The following is a 22,888-nucleotide window of genomic DNA, read 5'->3' on the forward strand; positions in this document are numbered from 1 at the left end:
AACCGTGGGAGATTACGCGCCAGTCTCTTTTCGCCTTTTTGTTTCAACCCTAACTGGACAGTGGTTCTTCGTGCATAGCGCCTGAAGGCAGTCACTGAAGCCCACCCCCCTTCTACTTCACGTTCCCAATTGAATATTTTATTCTTTCCATCCCAAGATGGTCGTGCGAAGTAAACCAATTATACGATGAAATAGAACAGTTAACCATCCACATGAAAAGAGCCGGAATTGAGTGATGAACACATTGCTAATCGAACTCAAGATAAGTTCTAGCGAAGCACGTTTTCGCAAACCTTCATCTTCTTCATTCTGTATATTGTCTGTTTTCATTATATTGCTTACCCAGTAAAATTGCTTGAATATCGATTGCTTGGTTGTGTTCCCTTCTTACAACCTGTCGTCGCATTTCTGATAAGAACTTAACTACCGAATTTTTGTTGCATTCTCACGTGTGAGAATTGAGCTTTATTTCAGGGTTAAATTATTCCCAACAATTTAAAACTGTTACAAAGAAATAGTTTTCGTGATATGAAAAAAATCACTTGATCAAAAAGTATGGGATCACTTTTCCATTAAAATTTAACGTAAAATAAAGCCCTACTTTCTGGACAGCTAGTGCGGGGGGGGGGGGGTATTTTTATTTTTTTTAAAACCTGAAAGCATTTTTAAGGGGCTACCTGAAAGCTTTTTTTTTTGTGGTCAACATCACATGAACACCCATTTTCTGTCTACCTAGTTGGGAGGTATAATAATTTGATAAGTATGTTCTAGTTTGAACAGGGATAGTATAATAAAATCATAGTGTCTACAGTCGCACCTCGCCTCTATAGAATGAAAATATGCCACAAAGTTTAACAAGGACTTTTGATATTTATCCACGTAAGTATACTTTGATAAGTATGTTTCAGTTTTAAGACAGATTGTAATATAAAATTATGGGGTTTGCATCCGCGCCTGGCCTCCATAGGATGGAAATATCTCACAAAGTTTAATATAGATATACTTTTAACAGCTAGTCCTTTTATTTACTTTTCCATGTTTCATTTTAACCATATTACTTTTCATGCTCTTATTTTTCTTTCGCATTTTTCTATGTTATATATATTATTTTTTAAGACAGTAATCTACGTACATGTATGTTCTGAGGTCTCTACCTCTCTTCAGTGTAGCTTGATTGTGTCGGAGTAGAACTCCAGACCATGTGTATCAGTCCAGCGCGTTAACCGTTATGCCATGAACTCCAAGATAATTTTACTGTTTATTTTTATCTTTTATAAACTTAGATTTCTTGTTGATTTTTTAATGATAAATATGTTAAATGGCTTTAAAAAAAGCAACAAGAAATCTAAGTTATAAAAGATAATAATAAACAGCAAAATTATCTAGGAGTTCATGATGTAACAGTTAACACGCCGGACTGATACACATGGTCTGGAGTTTTATTCCTAGATACAGTCAAGCTACGCTGGAGAGAGGTAGATACCTCAGAACATGCATGTATGTAAATTACTGTTTGAAAAAATAAATAAAACTTATATACGTCCAAATAAAATATGGGTGATGATTCAAAACTTTAAAAATACAGGGTTTAGAGGTTTTAATAAAAATTTGCAAAAAAAATTTCTCAATGACTAATTAATTTTTTTAAAAGTTTGTAATATTATAGAAAAGATTTAAAAAAATTAAAAACGTAAAAATGACAATATATAATCAATAAATTCTATTTCCGACTATTTTCGTACCTTAGTCTAGCTGAAAAAAATTTGTGGGGTGAATTTTGTCACCCCTCTTTGGCTGTCACCTGGGGCGGACTCCCCCCTCCCTTACACTGATTATAACACCAAAGGTGTACTGACTGTAACATCAAGGATGTACTGACTGTAACACCAAGGTTGTACTGACTGTTCAATTGGTGTTCAAGCGTCTCTTAAAGGACCCCAAGAAGACAGCATATTCAAGGTACTGACTGGAAATCCTGGATAACGTCTTTGAGCGTGTTATATATTTAGCACACGATCCCCTTATGCAGTTTAAATTTTGAGAATATCTTTATGACGTTTTCTCTTTTCTTTCGAACTAGTATCAAACCTTTCTAAAATCAACACTTTTTAAACAACATATAAATATTTATGATAAGTTATGAAAATGCACTTGCAAAACATGAAAATAACCTTTAATTGCGAAGGAGTCTATAAAGTGTAATGCATTGCTTTATTAATTGAAATAATTCATTCATCTTCAGATGCAATCAACATCAAATTAGATGAACGTGAAGAAGATTGAAATTAAGATAAACGTGAAATGGACCGAAAAAGGGTGATCACACGTCACTGGAAAAACAAAGGTGAAAAAATTGTTTTCTTTTACTTCTCTGATAAAATGACCTTATTTTGATAAAAGATAAAAACAAAAGAAAATAAACATGTGAAACAATAAAATGACCTTATTTTGATAAAAGATAAAAACAAAAGAAAATAAACATGTGAAACAATAAAATGACCTTATTTTGATAAAAGATAAACACAAAAGAAAATAAACTTGTGAAACAATAAAATGACCTTATTTTGATAAAAGATAAAAACAAAATAAAATAAACTTGTGAAACAATAAAATGACCTTATTTTGAAAAAAGATAAAAACAAAGAAAATAAACTTGTGAAACAATAAAATGACCTTATTTTGATAAAAGATAAAAACAAATGAAAATAAACTTGTGAAACAATAAAATGACCTTATTTTGATAAAAGATAAAAACAAAAGAAAATAAACATGTGAAACAATAAAATGACCTTATTTTAATAAAAGATAAAAACAAAAGAAAAAAAACTTGCGAAACAATAAAATGACCTTATTTTGATAAAAGATAAAAACAAAAGAAAATAAACTTGTGAAACAATAAAATGACCTTATTTTAATAAAAGATAAAAACAAAAGAAAATAAACTTGTGAAACAATAAAATGACCTTATTTTGATAAAAGATAAAAACACAAGAAAATAAACTTGTGAAACAATAAAATGACCTTATTTTGATAAAAGATAAAAACAAAAGAAAATAAACTTGTGAAACAATAAAATGACCTTATTTTGATAAAAGATAAAAACAAAAGAAAATAAACTTGTGAAACAATAAAATGACCTTATTTTGATAAAAGATAAAAACACAAGAAAATAAACTTGTGAAACAATAAAATGACCTTATTTTGATAAAAGATAAAAACAAAAGAAAATAAACTTGTGAAACAATAAAATGACCTTATTTTGATAAAAGATAAAAACACAAGAAAATAAACTTGTGAAACAATAAAATGACCTTATTTTGATAAAAGATAAAAACAAAAGAAAAAAAACTTGCGAAACAATAAAATGACCTTATTTTGATAAAAGATAAAAACAAAAGAAAAAAAACTTGCGAAACAATAAAATGACCTTATTTTGATAAAAGATAAAAACAAAAGAAAATAAACTTGTGAAACAATAAAATGACCTTATTTTGATAAAAGATAAAAACAAAAGAAAATAAACATGTGAAACAATAAAATGACCTTATTTTAATAAAAGATAAAAACAAAAGAAAATAAACTTGTGAAACAATAAAATGACCTTATTTTGATAAAAGATAAAAACAAAAGACAATAAACATGTGAAACAATAAAATGACCTTATTTTGATAAAAGATAAAAACAAAAGAAAATAAACATGTGAAACAATAAAATGACCTTATTTTGATAAAAGATAAAAACAAAAGAAAATAAACATGTGAAACAATAAAATGACCTTATTTTAATAAAAGATAACAACACAAGAAAATAAACATGTGAAACAATAAAATGACCTTATTTTGATAAAAGATAAAAACAAAAGAAAATAAACTTGTGAAACAATAAAATGACCTTATTTTGATAAAAGATAAAAACAAAAGAAAATAAACTTGTGAAACAATAAAATGACCTTATTTTAATAAAAGATAAAAACAAATGAAAATAAACATGTGAAACAATAAAATGACCTTATTTTGATAAAAGATAAAAACAAAAGAAAATAAACTTGTGAAACAATAAAATGACCTTATTTTGATAAAAGATAAAAACACAAGAAAATAAACTTGTGAAACAATAAAATGACCTTATTTTGATAAAAGATAAAAACAAAAGAAAAAAAACTTGCGAAACAATAAAATGACCTTATTTTGATAAAAGATAAAAACAAAAGAAAAAAAACTTGCGAAACAATAAAATGACCTTATTTTGATAAAAGATAAAAACAAAAGAAAATAAACTTGTGAAACAATAAAATGACCTTATTTTTATAAAAGATAAAAACAAAAGAAAATAAACATGTGAAACAATAAAATGACCTTATTTTAATAAAAGATAAAAACAAAAGAAAATAAACTTGTGAAACAATAAAATGACCTTATTTTGATAAAAGATAAAAACAAAAGACAATAAACATGTGAAACAATAAAATGACCTTATTTTGATAAAAGATAAAAACAAAAGAAAATAAACATGTGAAACAATAAAATGACCTTATTTTGATAAAAGATAAAAACAAAAGAAAATAAACATGTGAAACAATAAAATGACCTTATTTTAATAAAAGATAACAACACAAGAAAATAAACATGTGAAACAATAAAATGACCTTATTTTGATAAAAGATAAAAACAAAAGAAAATAAACTTGTGAAACAATAAAATGACCTTATTTTGATAAAAGATAAAAACAAAAGAAAATAAACTTGTGAAACAATAAAATGACCTTATTTTAATAAAAGATAAAAACAAATGAAAATAAACATGTGAAACAATAATATGACCTTATTTTAATAAAAGATAAAAACAAAAGAAAATAAACTTGTGAAACAATAAAATGACCTTATTTTGATAAAAGATAAAAACAAAAGAAAATAAACTTGTGAAACAATAAAATGACCTTATTTTGATAAAAGATAAAAACAAAAGAAAATAAACATGTGAAACAATAAAATGACCTTATTTTAATAAAAGATAAACACAAAAGAAAAAAAACTTGCGAAACAATAAAATGACCTTATTTTGATAAAAGATAAAAACAAAAGAAAATAAACTTGTGAAACAATAAAATGACCTTATTTTAATAAAAGATAAACACAAAAGAAAATAAACATGTGAAACAATAAAATGACCTTATTTTGATAAAAGATAACAACACAAGAAAATAAACTTGTGAAACAATAAAATGACCTTATTTTGATAAAAGATAAAAACAAAAGAAAATAAACATGTGAAACAATAAAATGACCTTATTTTAATAAAAGATAAAAACAAAAGAAAAAAAACTTGCGAAACAATAAAATGACCTTATTTTGATAAAAGATAAAAACAAAAGAAAATAAACATGTGAAACAATAAAATGACCTTATTTTAATAAAAGATAACAACACAAGAAAATAAACTTGTGAAACAATAAAATGACCTTATTTTGATAAAAAATAACAACACAAGAAAATAAACTTGTGAAACAATAAAATGACCTTATTTTAATAAAAGATAACAACACAAGAAAATAAACTTGTGAAACAATAAAATGACCTTATTTTAATAAAAGATAACAACACAAGAAAATAAACTTGCGAAACAATAAAATGACCTTATTTTGATAAAAGATAAAAACAAAAGAAAAAAAACTTGCGAAACAATAAAATGACCTTATTTTGATAAAAGATAAAAACAAAAGAAAATAAACTTGTGAAACAATAAAATGACCTTATTTTGATAAAAGATAAAAACAAAAGAAAATAAACTTGTGAAACAATAAAATGACCTTATTTTGATAAAAGATAAAAACAAAAGAAAATAAACTTGCGAAACAATAAAATGACCTTATTTTGATAAAAGATAAAAACAAAAGAAAATAAACTTGCGAAACAATAAAATGACCTTATTTTAATAAAAGATAAAAACAAAAGAAAATAAACTTGCGAAACAATAAAATGACCTTATTTTGATAAAAGATAAAAACAAAAGAAAATAAACATGTGAAACAATAAAATGACCTTATTTTAATAAAAGATAAAAACAAAAGAAAATAAACTTGCAAAACAATAAAATGACCTTATTTTGATAAAAGATAAAAACAAAAGAAAATAAACATGTGAAACAATAAAATGACCTTATTTTAATAAAAGATAAAAACAAAAGAAAATAAACTTGCAAAACAATAAAATGACCTTATTTTGATAAAAGATAAAAACAAAAGAAAATAAACATGTGAAACAATAAAATGACCTTATTTTAATAAAAGATAAAAACAAAAGAAAATAAACTTGTGAAACAATAAAATGACCTTATTTTGATAAAAGATAAAAACAAAAGAAAATAAACATGTGAAACAATAAAATGACCTTATTTTAATAAAAGATAAAAACAAAAGAAAATAAACTTGCAAAACAATAAAATGACCTTATTTTGATAAAAGATAAAAACAAAAGAAAATAAACATGTGAAACAATAAAATGACCTTATTTTGATAAAAGATAAAAACAAAAGAAAATAAACTTGTGAAACAATAAAATGACCTTATTTTGATAAAAGATAAAAACAAAAGAAAATAAACATGTGAAACAATAAAATGACCTTATTTAGATAAAAGATAAAAACAAAAGAAAATAAACTTGTGAAACAATAAAATGACCTTATTTAGATAAAAGATAAAAACAAAAGAAAATAAACATGTGAAACAATAAAATGACCTTATTTTGATAAAAGATAAAAACAAAAGAAAATAAACTTGTGAAACAATAAAATGACCTTATTTTGATAAAAGATAAAAACAAAAGAAAATAAACATGTGAAACAATAAAATGACCTTATTTAGATAAAAGATAAAAACAAAAGAAAATAAACTTGTGAAACAATAAAATGACCTTATTTTGATAAAAGATAAAAACAAAAGAAAATAAACATGTGAAACAATAAAATGACCTTATTTTAATAAAAGATAAAAACAAAAGAAAATAAACTTGCAAAACAATAAAATGACCTTATTTTGATAAAAGATAAAAACAAAAGAAAATAAACATGTGAAACAATAAAATGACCTTATTTTGATAAAAGATAAAAACAAAAGAAAATAAACTTGTGAAACAATAAAATGACCTTATTTTAATAAAAGATAAAAACAAAAGAAAATCAACTTGTGAAACAATAAAATGACCTTATTTTGATAAAAGATAAAAACAAAAGACAATAAACATGTGAAACAATAAAATGACCTTATTTTGATAAAAGATAAAAACAAAAGAAAATAAACATGTGAAACAATAAAATGACCTTATTTTGATAAAAGATAAAAACAAAAGAAAATAAACTTGTGAAACAATAAAATGACCTTATTTTGATAAAAGATAAAAACAAAAGAAAATAAACTTGTGAAACAATAAAATGACCTTATTTTGATAAAAGATAAAAACAAAAGACAATAAACATGTGAAACAATAAAATGACCTTATTTTGATAAAAGATAAAAACAAAAGAAAATAAACTTGTGAAACAATAAAATGACCTTATTTTGATAAAAGATAAAAACAAAAGAAAATCAACTTGTGAAACAATAAAATGACCTTATTTTGATAAAAGATAAAAACAAATGAAAATAAACATGTGAAACAATAAAATGACCTTATTTTGATAAAAGATAAAAACAAAAGAAAATAAACATGTGAAACAATAAAATGACCTTATTTTGATAAAAGATAAAAACAAAAGAAAATAAACTTGTGAAACAATAAAATGACCTTATTTTGATAAAAGATAAAAACAAAAGAAAATAAACTTGTGAAACAATAAAATGACCTTATTTTGATAAAAGATAAAAACAAAAGAAAATAAACATGTGAAACAATAAAATGACCTTATTTAGATAAAAGATAAAAACAAAAGAAAATAAACTTGTGAAACAATAAAATGACCTTATTTTAATAAAAGATAAAAACAAAAGAAAATAAACATGTGAAACAATAAAATGACCTTATTTTGATAAAAGATAAAAACAAAAGAAAATAAACTTGTGAAACAATAAAATGACCTTATTTTGATAAAAGATAAAAACAAAAGAAAATAAACTTGTGAAACAATAAAATGACCTTATTTTGATAAAAGATAAAAACAAAAGACAATAAACATGTGAAACAATAAAATGACCTTATTTTGATAAAAGATAAAAACAAAAGAAAATAAACATGTGAAACAATAAAATGACCTTATTTTGATAAAAGATAAAAACAAAAGAAAATAAACTTGTGAAACAATAAAATGACCTTATTTTAATAAAAGATAAAAACAAAAGAAAATCAACTTGTGAAACAATAAAATGACCTTATTTTGATAAAAGATAAAAACAAAAGAAAATAAACATGTGAAACAATAAAATGACCTTATTTTGATAAAAGATAAAAACAAAAGAAAATAAACATGTGAAACAATAAAATGACCTTATTTTGATAAAAGATAAAAACAAAAGAAAATAAACTTGTGAAACAATAAAATGACCTTATTTTGATAAAAGATAAAAACAAAAGAAAATAAACTTGTGAAACAATAAAATGACCTTATTTTGATAAAAGATAAAAACAAATGAAAATAAACTTGTGAAACAATAAAATGACCTTATTTTGATAAAAGATAAAAACAAATGAAAATAAACTTGTGAAACAATAAAATGACCTTATTTTGATAAAAGATAAAAACAAAAGAAAATAAACATGTGAAACAATAAAATGACCTTATTTTGATAAAAGATAAAAACAAAAGAAAATAAACATGTGAAACAATAAAATGACCTTATTTTGATAAAAGATAAAAACAAAAGAAAATAAACTTGCGAAACAATAAAATGACCTTATTTTAATAAAAGATAAAAACAAAAGAAAATAAACATGTGAAACAATAAAATGACCTTATTTTGATAAAAGATAAAAACAAAAGAAAATAAAATTGCGAAACAATAAAATGACCTTATTTTGATAAAAGATAAAAACAAAAGAAAATAAACATGTGAAACAATAAAATGACCTTATTTTGATAAAAGATAAAAACAAAAGAAAATAAACATGTGAAACAATAAAATGACCTTATTTTGATAAAAGATAAAAACAAAAGAAAATAAACTTGTGAAACAATAAAATGACCTTATTTTAATAAAAGATAAAAACCAAAGAAAATCAACTTGTGAAACAATAAAATGACCTTATTTTGATAAAAGATAAAAACAAAAGAAAATAAACATGTGAAACAATAAAATGACCTTATTTTGATAAAAGATAAAAACAAAAGAAAATAAACTTGTGAAACAATAAAATGACCTTATTTTGATAAAAGATAAAAACAAAAGAAAATAAACATGTGAAACAATAAAATGACCTTATTTTGATAAAAGATAAAAACAAAAGAAAATAAACTTGTGAAACAATAAAATGACCTTATTTTGATAAAAGATAAAAACAAAAGAAAATAAACATGTGAAACAATAAAATGACCTTATTTTGATAAAAGATAAAAACAAAAGAAAATAAACTTGTGAAACAATAAAATGACCTTATTTTAATAAAAGATAAAAACAAAAGAAAATAAACTTGTGAAACAATAAAATGACCTTATTTTAATAAAAGATAAAAACAAAAGAAAATAAACTTGTGAAACAATAAAATGACCTTATTTTAATAAAAGATAAAAACAAAAGAAAATAAACATGTGAAACAATAAAATGACCTTATTTTGATAAAAGATAAAAACAAAAGAAAATAAACTTGTGAAACAATAAAATGACCTTATTTTGATAAAAGATAAAAACAAAAGAAAATAAACATGTGAAACAATAAAATGACCTTATTTTGATAAAAGATAAAAACAAAAGAAAATAAACTTGTGAAACAATAAAATGACCTTATTTTAATAAAAGATAAAAACAAAAGAAAATAAACTTGTGAAACAATAAAATGACCTTATTTTAATAAAAGATAAAAACAAAAGAAAATAAACTTGTGAAACAATAAAATGACCTTATTTTAATAAAAGATAAAAACAAAAGAAAATAAACTTGTGAAACAATAAAATGACCTTATTTTGATAAAAGATAAAAACAAAAGAAAATAAATTTGCAAAACAATAAAATGACCTTATTTTAATAAAAGATAAACACAAAAGAAAATAAACTTGCGAAACAATAAAATGACCTTATTTTGATAAAAGATAAAAACAAATGAAAATAAACTTGTGAAACAATAAAATGACCTTATTTTAATAAAAGATAAAAACAAAAGAAAATAAACTTGTGAAACAATAAAATGACCTTATTTTGATAAAAGATAAAAACAAAAGAAAATAAACTTGTGAAACAATAAAATGACCTTAGTTTGATAAAAGATAAAAACAAAAGAAAATAAACTTGTGAAACAATAAAATGACCTTATTTTGATAAAAGATAAAAACAAATGAAAATAAACTTGTGAAACAATAAAATGTCCTTATTTTGATAAAAGATAAAAACAAAAGAAAATAAACTTGTGAAACAATAAAATGACCTTATTTTGATAAAAGATAAAAACAAATGAAAATAAACTTGTGAAACAATAAAATGACCTTATTTTAATAAAAGATAAAAACAAAAGAAAATAAACTTGTGAAACAATAAAATGACCTTATTTTGATAAAAGATAAAAACACAAGAAAATAAACTTGTGAAACAATAAAATGACCTTATTTTGATAAAAGATAAAAACAAAAGAAAATAAATTTGCAAAACAATAAAATGACCTTATTTTAATAAAAGATAAAAACAAAAGAAAAAAAACTTGCGAACCAATAAAATGACCTTATTTTAATAAAAGATAAAAACAAAAGAAAATAAACATGTGAAACAATAAAATGACCTTATTTTAATAAAAGATAAAAACAAAAGAAAAAAAACTTGCGAAACAATAAAATGACCTTATTTTGATAAAAGATAAAACCAAAAGAAAATAAACTTGTGAAACAATAAAATGACCTTATTTTAATAAAAGATAAAAACAAAAGAAAAACATGTGAAACAATAAAATGACCTTATTTTGATAAAAGATAAAAACAAATTAAAATAAACATGTGAAACAATAAAATGACCTTATTTTAATAAAAGATAAAAACAAAAGAAAATAAACATGTGAAACAATAAAATGACCTTATTTTGATAAAAGATAAAAACAAAAGAAAATAAACATGTGAAACAATAAAATGACCTTATTTTGATAAAAGATAAAAACAAAAGAAAATAAACTTGTGAAACAATAAAATGACCTTTTTTTAATAAAAGATAAAAACAAAAGAAAATAAACATGTGAAACAATAAAATGACCTTATTTTGATAAAAGATAAAAACAAAAGAAAATAAACTTGTGAAACAATAAAATGACCTTATTTTAATAAAAGATAAAAACAAAAGAAAAACATGGGAAACAATAAAATGACCTTATTTTGATAAAAGATAAAAACAAATGAAAATAAACATGTGAAACAATAAAATGACCTTATTTTAATAAAAGATAAAAACAAAAGAAAATAAACATGTGAAACAATAAAATGACCTTATTTTGATAAAAGATAAAAACAAAAGAAAATAAACATGTGAAACAATAAAATGACCTTATTTTAATAAAAGATAAAAACAAATGAAAATAAACTTGTGAAACAATAAAATGACCTTATTTTGATAAAAGATAAAAACAAAAGAAAATAAACATGTGAAACAATAAAATGACCTTATTTTGATAAAAGATAAAAACAAAAGAAAATAAACTTGTGAAACAATAAAATGACCTTATTTTAATAAAAGATAAAAACAAAAGAAAATAAACATGTGAAACAATAAAATGACCTTATTTTGATAAAAGATAAAAACAAAAGAAAATAAACATGTGAAACAATAAAATGACCTTATTTTAATAAAAGATAAAAACAAATGAAAATAAACATGTGAAACAATAAAATGACCTTATTTTAATAAAAGATAAAAACAAAAGAAAATAAACATGTGAAACAATAAAATGACCTTATTTTGATAAAAGATAAAAACAAAAGAAAATAAACTTGTGAAACAATAAAATGACCTTATTTTGATAAAAGATAAAAACAAATGAAAATAAACTTGTGAAACAATAAAATGACCTTATTTTGATAAAAGATAAAAACAAATGAAAATAAACTTGTGAAACAATAAAATGACCTTATTTTGATAAAAGATAAAAACAAATGAAAATAAACTTGTGAAACAATAAAATGACCTTATTTTGATAAAAGATAAAAACAAATGAAAATAAACTTGTGAAACAATAAAATGACCTTATTTTGATAAAAGATAAAAACAAAAGAAAATAAACATGTGAAACAATAAAATGACCTTATTTTAATAAAAGATAAAAACAAATGAAAATAAACTTGTGAAACAATAAAATGACCTTATTTTGATAAAAGATAAAAACAAAAGAAAATAAACATGTGAAACAATAAAATGACCTTATTTTAATAAAAGATAAAAACAAATGAAAATAAACTTGTGAAACAATAAAATGACCTTATTTTGATAAAAGATAAAAACAAAAGAAAATAAACATGTGAAACAATAAAATGACCTTATTTTGATAAAAGATAAAAACAAAAGAAAATAAACTTGTGAAACAATAAAATGACCTTATTTTAATAAAAGATAAAAACAAAAGAAAATAAACATGTGAAACAATAAAATGACCTTATTTTGATAAAAGATAAAAACAAATGAAAATAAACATGTGAAACAATAAAATGACCTTATTTTAATAAAAGATAAAAACAAAAGAAAATAAACATGTGAAACAATAAAATGACCTTATTTTGATAAAAGATAAAAACAAATGAAAATAAACTTGTGAAACAATAAAATGACCTTATTTTGATAAAAGATAAAAACAAAAGAAAATAAACATGTGAAACAATAAAATGACCTTATTTTGATAAAAGATAAAAACAAATGAAAATAAACTTGTGAAACAATAAAATGACCTTATTTTAATAAAAGATAAAAACAAAAGAAAATAAACTTGTGAAACAATAAAATGACCTTATTTTGATAAAAGATAAAAACAAAAGAAAATAAACTTGTGAAACAATAAAATGACCTTATTTTGATAAAAGATAAAAACAAAAGAAAATAAACTTGTGAAACAATAAAATGACCTTATTTTGATAAAAGATAAAAACAAAAGAAAAAAAACTTGCGAAACAATAAAATGACCTTATTTTGATAAAAGATAAAAACAAAAGAAAATAAACATGTGAAACAATAAAATGACCTTATTTTGATAAAAGATAAAAACAAAAGAAAATAAACTTGTGAAACAATAAAATGACCTTATTTTGATAAAAGATAAAAACAAAAGAAAATAAACATGTGAAACAATAAAATGACCTTATTTTGATAAAAGATAAAAACAAAAGAAAATAAACTTGTGAAACAATAAAATGACCTTATTTTGATAAAAGATAAAAACAAAAGAAAATAAACATGTGAAACAATAAAATGACCTTATTTTGATAAAAGTAGTAATACACACGGACGAAAAAACGCTTTGGATAATCACAGATTTCAAGGTAGTTCTACTAAAATAGCCATATTTTTTAAACCAAAGCACTTCAAGTCTTCAAATTACTACTGTTTTGTTCGGAAATGAATATACTTTCAAATGAATTAATAAATATGAATGTACATTATATATTTTAAGAGTTCCGTGATTGTATGAAGAATTTCGTCATGAAATTTGGGAACCAATTAGAAGAGGTGTTAATCTTAATACTGTCAAGTGTCCGAAATATTTTTGACCATTTCTTTTTTTGTTGTGTTAAAAATAAGACTTTAATATGACGAGTATTGAACATTTTGAAAAAAAAATTCTTCGGACACCCAGTAGTAAGTAAATCAATCTTTTTACTATCTTTATCAATTAAAAGTATTGTTTTATGTTGAATAGGACCGCGGTAATTGATAATTTAAAAGGACCTACCCGAAAAAAAAAATTGTTTCTATTTCTCGAATTTGGTCAAATGAAGTTTAAGCAGCAGCAGCAGCTCCAGCCTGTAGAATCAGCGATAGCACAGTTGTAAACAAACACGCGTTCTTTAATTTTTATTCAAGAACGAATTAAGAAAAACATGAAAATATGAATATAAATGTTCTTATGTTTAATTAGAGCTATTTTGTTATCAGAATAACATTAGTTTAGAACTATTCGGTTTTCAGAATATATAATAACAACAATCCTAACCAATTCGGCATTATAAATCTGTTGCAATTTCTCACAAATCTCGTCAAATTTAAAAACATGGTTAAAAAAACAAAAACTTTTGTAGATATATAGCTTGCATGCACTTTTATTCTTTAAATTAGTTTTGAACAGCGAATTAAAACAATGTTTTACTGCGAACAGCCACAAATGTTTTTTTTTTTTTCAAAATCAAAATAAGTATCAAAATCTCGTTTATACATAGATTCGAAAAAGTTGTCAAAAAACAAATATATAACAAATAAATGTTATCAAAGGCAAGATAAGTTACTTTTCTACCAAACTGGATATATTTTTTGTGTTTTTATTCAATGTAACATGTTTATTCAGCTCGAAAAAAATACAGTGTTTACCGTGGAAAATTAAAAATGGCGCCCGGCCCAACTCTCTTTGACACGGTAAGTTTGAGAAAAGGAGTTAAAAATAAAAAAAAAACTATACAAAATACTGTTAAAAACTCACCGAATATATGTCAGCCTATGTCACGGTAACATATATTGAGCGAGTTTCTAGCAGTATTTTGTCTACTTTTTTATTTTTAACTCTTTTCCCCAAACTTACCGTTTCAAGAGAGTCGGGCGCCATTTTAAATTTTCCAAAACATCGGTAAACACTGTTTTCAAGCTGGATAAACATGTTACATTAAATAAAAACACTAAAAAATTATCCAGTTAGGTAGAAAAGTAACTTGCTTTTGATAACATTTATTTGTTATATATTTGTTTTTTGACAACTTTTTCGAATCTGTGTATAGTAATACAAACCCTCAAAATCTATGTCAATATTCTTGAAATTTTAAAAGAAAACACATCAAACTACAATTAGGAAGCTTTTTATTTCGTTATTTTTTTTTCTACTTATTAAGCGAAAGATATTTTTACAACCTGCTCCAGCGTAGTATAAACGGCCTATGGAATTAACACCTTCAACCTCGAAAATAGAAATCAACAAATTTTTGAACGCTCTTTTTGAAAAAAAAGCTCTTAACTTCACCTCTAATACAAATTATGTGTGGCAAGTCTCCTCCTAAAACACTCTTTAACCCTAACAATAACACTAAGTTCGAGTGGCAAGCCCCCCCCCCCCCCAACAAAATACCTCTGTAAGATACATACAAGCATCTAAAACAAACAAACAAAAAATAGATCCTTCCTTAAAGAAAAATACACATAAAAATAAATTGGTTAACTGTCCTAAAATGCTAGAACGGCCAGGAAATGATGAATTATTTTACATTAAATTTTTGTGAAACTAACCGCTCCCCCCTCTAATATTGTTTTTGTTAGCTTTGTCTCTGTCAAGTTTTCAGTATGTTCACACATAATTTTCCTTAGCCCTACAATTAATTCAAAGTCCGAATGGCAACCCTCCCCATATTCTCATTGCATAGAAACCCTCTTAAAACTACACATAATCATCTTAAAAAAAAAAAAAAAAAAAAAAAGCATGCATATTTTCCCATAGAAAAAAAAACCAGTTAACTGCCCTAAAATGCTAGAATGACCTGTAATAGGAAATTATTTTACATTCAATTCTAAAATAATTTTTTTATCTTTCATTAAAGTTTTTCATGGCATTTTATACATAATTTCCTAAAAAGGTAGAATCACATTTTGGAGGGGTGGTCAGAAGGAGTTGAGTGGGGTTAAACAAAAGGTGTTAATCTACAATAATACCAAAGAAATATTGCAATATATTCATTTTTAAATGGTCTTATGTTTAGATTTAAGTTTTTTGTACATAAAGCACATTACAATTCAACTTTGAGTTGTCCAACTTCTTTTCTGTTTATGGATACATGGCATTTTTAAGGAATTGCAGCATATTTATGCACATTTACTGCAGATTATTTGGAAACCATAAACTTTGGGAGATTTTCAGTTGCATATTCTGATTCCTTGTACAAAAATACACTTATATGGTAAATTTCATTTCTTAGTCTTGTGTTTTAACAAAGATATGACATTTTTACTGAAAAAGTAGTGTAAAAAATGTGACGAAACGCATATGGTCTTAAAGAGGGAAAAATATCCAAACGTGTGAGGCACAAAAATAGCCATAACTTCCTTAATTTTAATCAGATTTTAAAAATTTAAAAAGATTCTTTCTTAGCTCATCAAGCTCTTTCTATGCATACCAATATTGAAATATTTCAAGCTATTTCAATTTTTTCATGTGTATTGCTAATAAAAGATAAAAACAAAAGAAAATAAACTTGTGAAACAATAAAATGACCTTATTTTGATAAAAGATAAAAACAAAAGAAAATAAACATGTGAAACAATAAAATGACCTTATTTTGATAAAAGATAAAAACAAAAGAAAATAAACTTGCGAAACAATAAAATGACCTTATTTTGATAAAAGATAAAAACAAAAGAAAATAAACTTGTGAAACAATAAAATGACCTTATTTTGATAAAAGATAAAAACAAAAGAAAATAAACATGTGAAACAATAAAATGACCTTATTTTGATAAAAGATAAAAACAAAAGAAAATAAACTTGTGAAACAATAAAATGACCTTATTTTGATAAAAGATAAAAACAAAAGAAAATAAACTTGTGAAACAATAAAATGACCTTATTTTGATAAAAGATAAAAACAAAAGAAAATAAACTTGCGAAACAATAAAATGACCTTATTTTAATAAAAGATAAAAACAAAAGAAAATAAACTTGTGAAACAATAAAATGACCTTATTTTAATAAAAGATAAAAACAAAAGAAAATAAACTTGCGAAACAATAAAATGACCTTATTTTGATAAAAGATAAAAACAAAAGAAAATAAACTTGCGAAACAATAAAATGACCTTATTTTGATAAAAGATAAAAACAAAAGAAAATAAACATGTGAAACAATAAAATGACCTTATTTTGATAAAAGATAAAAACAAAAGAAAATAAACTTGTGAAACAATAAAATGACCTTATTTTGATAAAAGATAAAAACAAAAGAAAATAAACTTGTGAAACAATAAAATGACCTTATTTTGATAAAAGATAAAAACAAAAGAAAATAAACATGTGAAACAATAAAATGACCTTATTTTGATAAAAGATAAAAACAAAAGAAAATAAACATGTGAAACAATAAAATGACCTTATTTTGATAAAAGATAAAAACAAAAGAAAATAAACATGTGAAACAATAAAATGACCTTATTTTGATAAAAGATAAAAACAAAAGAAAATAAACTTGTGAAACAATAAAATGACCTTATTTTGATAAAAGATAAAAACAAAAGAAAATAAACATGTGAAACAATAAAATGACCTTATTTTGATAAAAGATAAAAACAAAAGAAAATAAACTTGTGAAACAATAAAATGACCTTATTTTGATAAAAGATAAAAACAAAAGAAAATAAACATGTGAAACAATAAAATGACCTTATTTTGATAAAAGATAAAAACAAAAGAAAATAAACATGTGAAACAATAAAATGACCTTATTTTGATAAAAGATAAAAACAAAAGAAAATAAACTTGTGAAACAATAAAATGACCTTATTTTGATAAAAGATAAAAACAAAAGAAAATAAACATGTGAAACAATAAAATGACCTTATTTTGATAAAAGATAAAAACAAAAGAAAATAAACTTGTGAAACAATAAAATGACCTTATTTAGATAAAAGATAAAAACAAAAGAAAATAAACTTGCGAAACAATAAAATGACCTTATTTTGATAAAAGATAAAAACAAAAGAAAATAAACTTGCGAAACAATAAAATGACCTTATTTTGATAAAAGATAAAAACAAAAGAAAATAAACATGTGAAACAATAAAATGACCTTATTTAGATAAAAGATAAAAACAAAAGAAAATAAACATGTGAAACAATAAAATGACCTTATTTTGATAAAAGATAAAAACAAAAGAAAATAAACTTGCGAAACAATAAAATGACCTTATTTTGATAAAAGATAAAAACAAAAGAAAATAAACTTGCGAAACAATAAAATGACCTTATTTTGATAAAAGATAAAAACAAAAGAAAATAAACATGTGAAACAATAAAATGACCTTATTTTGATAAAAGATAAAAACAAAAGAAAATAAACATGTGAAACAATAAAATGACCTTATTTTGATAAAAGATAAAAACAAAAGAAAATAAACATGTGAAACAATAAAATGACCTTATTTTGATAAAAGATAAAAACAAAAGAAAATAAACTTGTGAAACAATAAAATGACCTTATTTTGATAAAAGATAAAAACAAAAGAAAATAAACTTGTGAAACAATAAAATGACCTTATTTTGATAAAAGATAAAAACAAAAGAAAATAAACATGTGAAACAATAAAATGACCTTATTTTGATAAAAGATAAAAACAAAAGAAAATAAACTTGTGAAACAATAAAATGACCTTATTTTGATAAAAGATAAAAACAAAAGAAAATAAACATGTGAAACAATAAAATGACCTTATTTTGATAAAAGATAAAAACAAAAGAAAATAAACATGTGAAACAATAAAATGACCTTATTTTGATAAAAGATAAAAACAAAAGAAAATAAACTTGTGAAACAATAAAATGACCTTATTTTGATAAAAGATAAAAACAAAAGAAAATAAACATGTGAAACAATAAAATGACCTTATTTTGATAAAAGATAAAAACAAAAGAAAATAAACTTGTGAAACAATAAAATGACCTTATTTAGATAAAAGATAAAAACAAAAGAAAATAAACTTGCGAAACAATAAAATGACCTTATTTTGATAAAAGATAAAAACAAAAGAAAATAAACTTGCGAAACAATAAAATGACCTTATTTTGATAAAAGATAAAAACAAAAGAAAATAAACATGTGAAACAATAAAATGACCTTATTTAGATAAAAGATAAAAACAAAAGAAAATAAACATGTGAAACAATAAAATGACCTTATTTTGATAAAAGATAAAAACAAAAGAAAATAAACTTGCGAAACAATAAAATGACCTTATTTTGATAAAAGATAAAAACAAAAGAAAATAAACTTGCGAAACAATAAAATGACCTTATTTTGATAAAAGATAAAAACAAAAGAAAATAAACATGTGAAACAATAAAATGACCTTATTTTGATAAAAGATAAAAACAAAAGAAAATAAACATGTGAAACAATAAAATGACCTTATTTTGATAAAAGATAAAAACAAAAGAAAATAAACATGTGAAACAATAAAATGACCTTATTTTGATAAAAGATAAAAACAAAAGAAAATAAACTTGTGAAACAATAAAATGACCTTATTTTGATAAAAGATAAAAACAAAAGAAAATAAACATGTGAAACAATAAAATGACCTTATTTAGATAAAAGATAAAAACAAAAGAAAATAAACATGTGAAACAATAAAATGACCTTATTTTGATAAAAGATAAAAACAAAAGAAAATAAACATGTGAAACAATAAAATGACCTTATTTTGATAAAAGATAAAAACAAAAGAAAATAAACTTGTGAAACAATAAAATGACCTTATTTTGATAAAAAACTAAAGAAAATAAACTTGCGAAACAATAAAATGACCTTATTTTGATAAAAGATAAAAACAAAAGAAAATAAATTTGCAAAACAATAAAATGACCTTATTTTGATAAAAGATAAAAACAAAAGAAAATAAACTTGCGAAAGAATAAAATGACCTTATTTTGATAAAAGATAAAAACAAAAGAAAGTAAACGTGTCAAACAATAAAATGACAAGCTCTCAGTATCTTTTATTTGTAATGGAAAGCAAGACAAAAACGAATCGATCCACGCTGGAGATGTTGTCATTCAATTTTCACTTTGTTTTAAAAGTTTATTTTTTTCATTCTGCTGAAGATACAGCATACTATTAGATGGCAGACATTCACTCGCTGCACAATGATTAAAATGCGATATCAAACTGAAGCATGACAAACTAATGAACACAAGATGCATCTCATTCAATTTATTGAAAAAATTCCAAAAGATTTCTATGTTATAATTCATCACTACCTAGAGCATTTAGTTATTGCATTTTTTTGCACTAGTTTACCCCATATTTATGGAATTATATTGTTTATTTACAGAATTCTCATTTCTTTGTAGGGAATAGAATAGACCTAGACTATGGCATCAGCTATTCGAATCTTATTTTTTTGTTCTTTTTTTGTTATTGTGTCACCACTTATTGAAATGAAGAACCGCTTGTGAATGAGGGTTAATAAAATAGAATGTCAGTTGAAAGATAAAGAAACACTGGATGGCATGAACCAAGTTTGGGGCTGTTTAGATACATTGTAGTTATTTACACTTTACTACTGTAACAAAATATATGAATCCATATCACTTCCCAGTTATGGGTAAAATAGCAACTTGTGTTCAATCAGTCATATATAATGGATAATAGCTATTGTGTTCAAACATGAAATAAAGTTAAAATAGTTGATTGAATAAGGCCATAAATGGATGTTTACATCTAATCCCACTAACACAAAGCTCCTCTCCTTTAACAATTAATATAAACCTTTCTAATATAATCTTGTGAAAAGGATATATATAGCTTGAAGTAACTGAGCGGTCTTACTGCAGTTCTGAGTACGTCGCCGTACTGTACAAGGATTGTAGTTGCAACTAGTTTCCTAGTATGAGGCTTGTATACTTTGCAACATCTCCCTCCCCCCCCCCAGATGGCTCCACCAGTCAGTACTTATGGCGTAATCGGCCAATCACAATCTAGCAAGGAGGGAAGATACGGATGGACTCATAATCATTACATTACTTTCCACTGAGCCAAATTTTTTCTGTGAAATTTAGACTTAATATTTGCTCTTTTTCATGTCTGGACATAATTTGTTCACTTTCCTTTTTAGTCTTTTTTTATTCAATTCTTGCCATGATAATATTTAACACACTGGTATTTTTGGTTTTTCGTTTAGCGATACCTCCATTGAAAAATTCTGACTTATCTGGGCGGGAATTTCTAATTAGTAATATAGAACTTTCATTGGAATTTCTTCGGTATTTTCTGTGAACTCTGGTGTGTTCCTGGGTCTCAATTGATTCCAATGTCTTTTGCATAGGCATTTGTTTCCTTTTGTCGTATATGATCTGTCCTATTCTTTGGGTTATCATTCCTTCTTCCTAAAACATTCACCCAGCTCTTAAGTTTAAAAAAAACAAACTTTGTCCCCTGGTCTATAGACTTTAGTCATCTGTTTTTCTTTGATTGATGGTTTCTTTGCAGGAACAGGCAACAGCCTATCAAAAATAGAGTATATTTTTCTTGTGTACATTAACTCTGCTGGCAAATAAATCTAACATTGTATTCATGTTTCCCTGTATTCTGTAAACTGACAAAAAATTCTGAATACTTTTTTTGGATTTATGTTCATTCTTCTTCAGCACTCCTTTAAATGTGTCCACAAATTTTTCTGCCATTCTGTTCGATCTTGGAGGTAAACTGGCATTGTCATATGCTCAGTAGACAATAATTTGGAATATTCCTTGAATTTTTTTCCTGTGAACTGGGTTTTTATTGTCACTTACTATAGTTTTCCGGATTCCAAAACAACTAAAAGTTTCATTAAGTGAGTTTATCATATTTGTTGCATTGGATGTCTGCACTTAACAATTTCTGACCATGTTGTAAGACTATCCACAATGAGTTGGTCACTATTTTCCTTTTTATTTTTCTTATTTCACTAGACTTGCTTTTTCATTTTTCTAATGAAATCCTCCTTCTCCACTGCTTTTTTTCACATCTTCTAGCATAACTGAAAGTTCTCTAATAGTATTACATAACAGACCTGGCAATTCACTTTTGTCTCTTAATCTGCTATTACTATTTCTTCAAGTAGTTCCATATATTTAGGTATTAATCTTGATAACCCATTAGCATGACCTAGCCTCTTTGAAGATACATATTTGTCATATGAGTTTCAGACCAAAAATTATTATTAGCAGTTTGTGGTTTGCTTGCTGAATAAACTTTCTTCCATATAAAAATCTGTGAAACTTTTTTGCAGCATAAATTATTGCTAAACTCTCTTTTTAAATTTGACTGTAATTTATTTAGTTTCGTGAGCAGTAACATTCTTGGAACATGTGCAATTGGTTTTATAGATCCATCCTTGAATTTGTGATGCAATACAGTACCCAGTCCCTTATTACTAGCATCTGCTGCTACTATGATTTTACTCTTTGGGTCGAAATGTTCTAACCATAGGTCTGTTAACAAACAGATTCTTATTTTTGAAAAGTCTTCTTACCATATTCACTTTGTTCCTTTTTTTTTACCAAATTATTTAACAGCGCTCTCGTATCATGTACTTTTGGGGTATATATATTCTATAGTAACTTACTAATCCCAAAAAAGCCAAGTGTTTAGCAACATTATCAGGTATGGGAATCTTCTTAATAGTTTCAACCCTTTCTGGGTTTGGTTTTTTTCCTTTACTGTCAATGATCTGCTTTAAATATTATAAATTATAAGCACTCACATTTTTCGCAACTTAGCTTGAACCCGTATTTTTCAATTCTCTGAAATACTGCTCTCATATGGGTTTTGTCCCTTTTCTCTTCCTGCAAC

The 22,888-nt window shown here is 23.6% G+C and overlaps 1 protein-coding gene across 1 annotated transcript in view; it reads left to right on the top strand.

Moving 5' to 3' along the window:
* LOC145291327 (uncharacterized) overlaps positions 1-22,888 on the top strand; it is a 222,039-nt gene that overhangs the window by 27,288 nt on the left and 171,863 nt on the right. Inside the window, exon 3 of the mRNA XM_080137081.1 lies at positions 2,243-2,344. Coding sequence (XP_079993207.1) covers positions 2,302-2,344 — 43 coding nt within the window. The 5' untranslated portion in view covers positions 2,243-2,301. The remainder of the gene's footprint in view (positions 1-2,242; positions 2,345-22,888) is intronic.

Source organism: Euprymna scolopes, chromosome 12 (assembly GCF_053919585.1).
Source record: "Euprymna scolopes isolate OS-2025 chromosome 12, ASM5391958v1, whole genome shotgun sequence".
NCBI lineage: Eukaryota > Metazoa > Mollusca > Cephalopoda > Sepiida > Sepiolidae > Euprymna > Euprymna scolopes.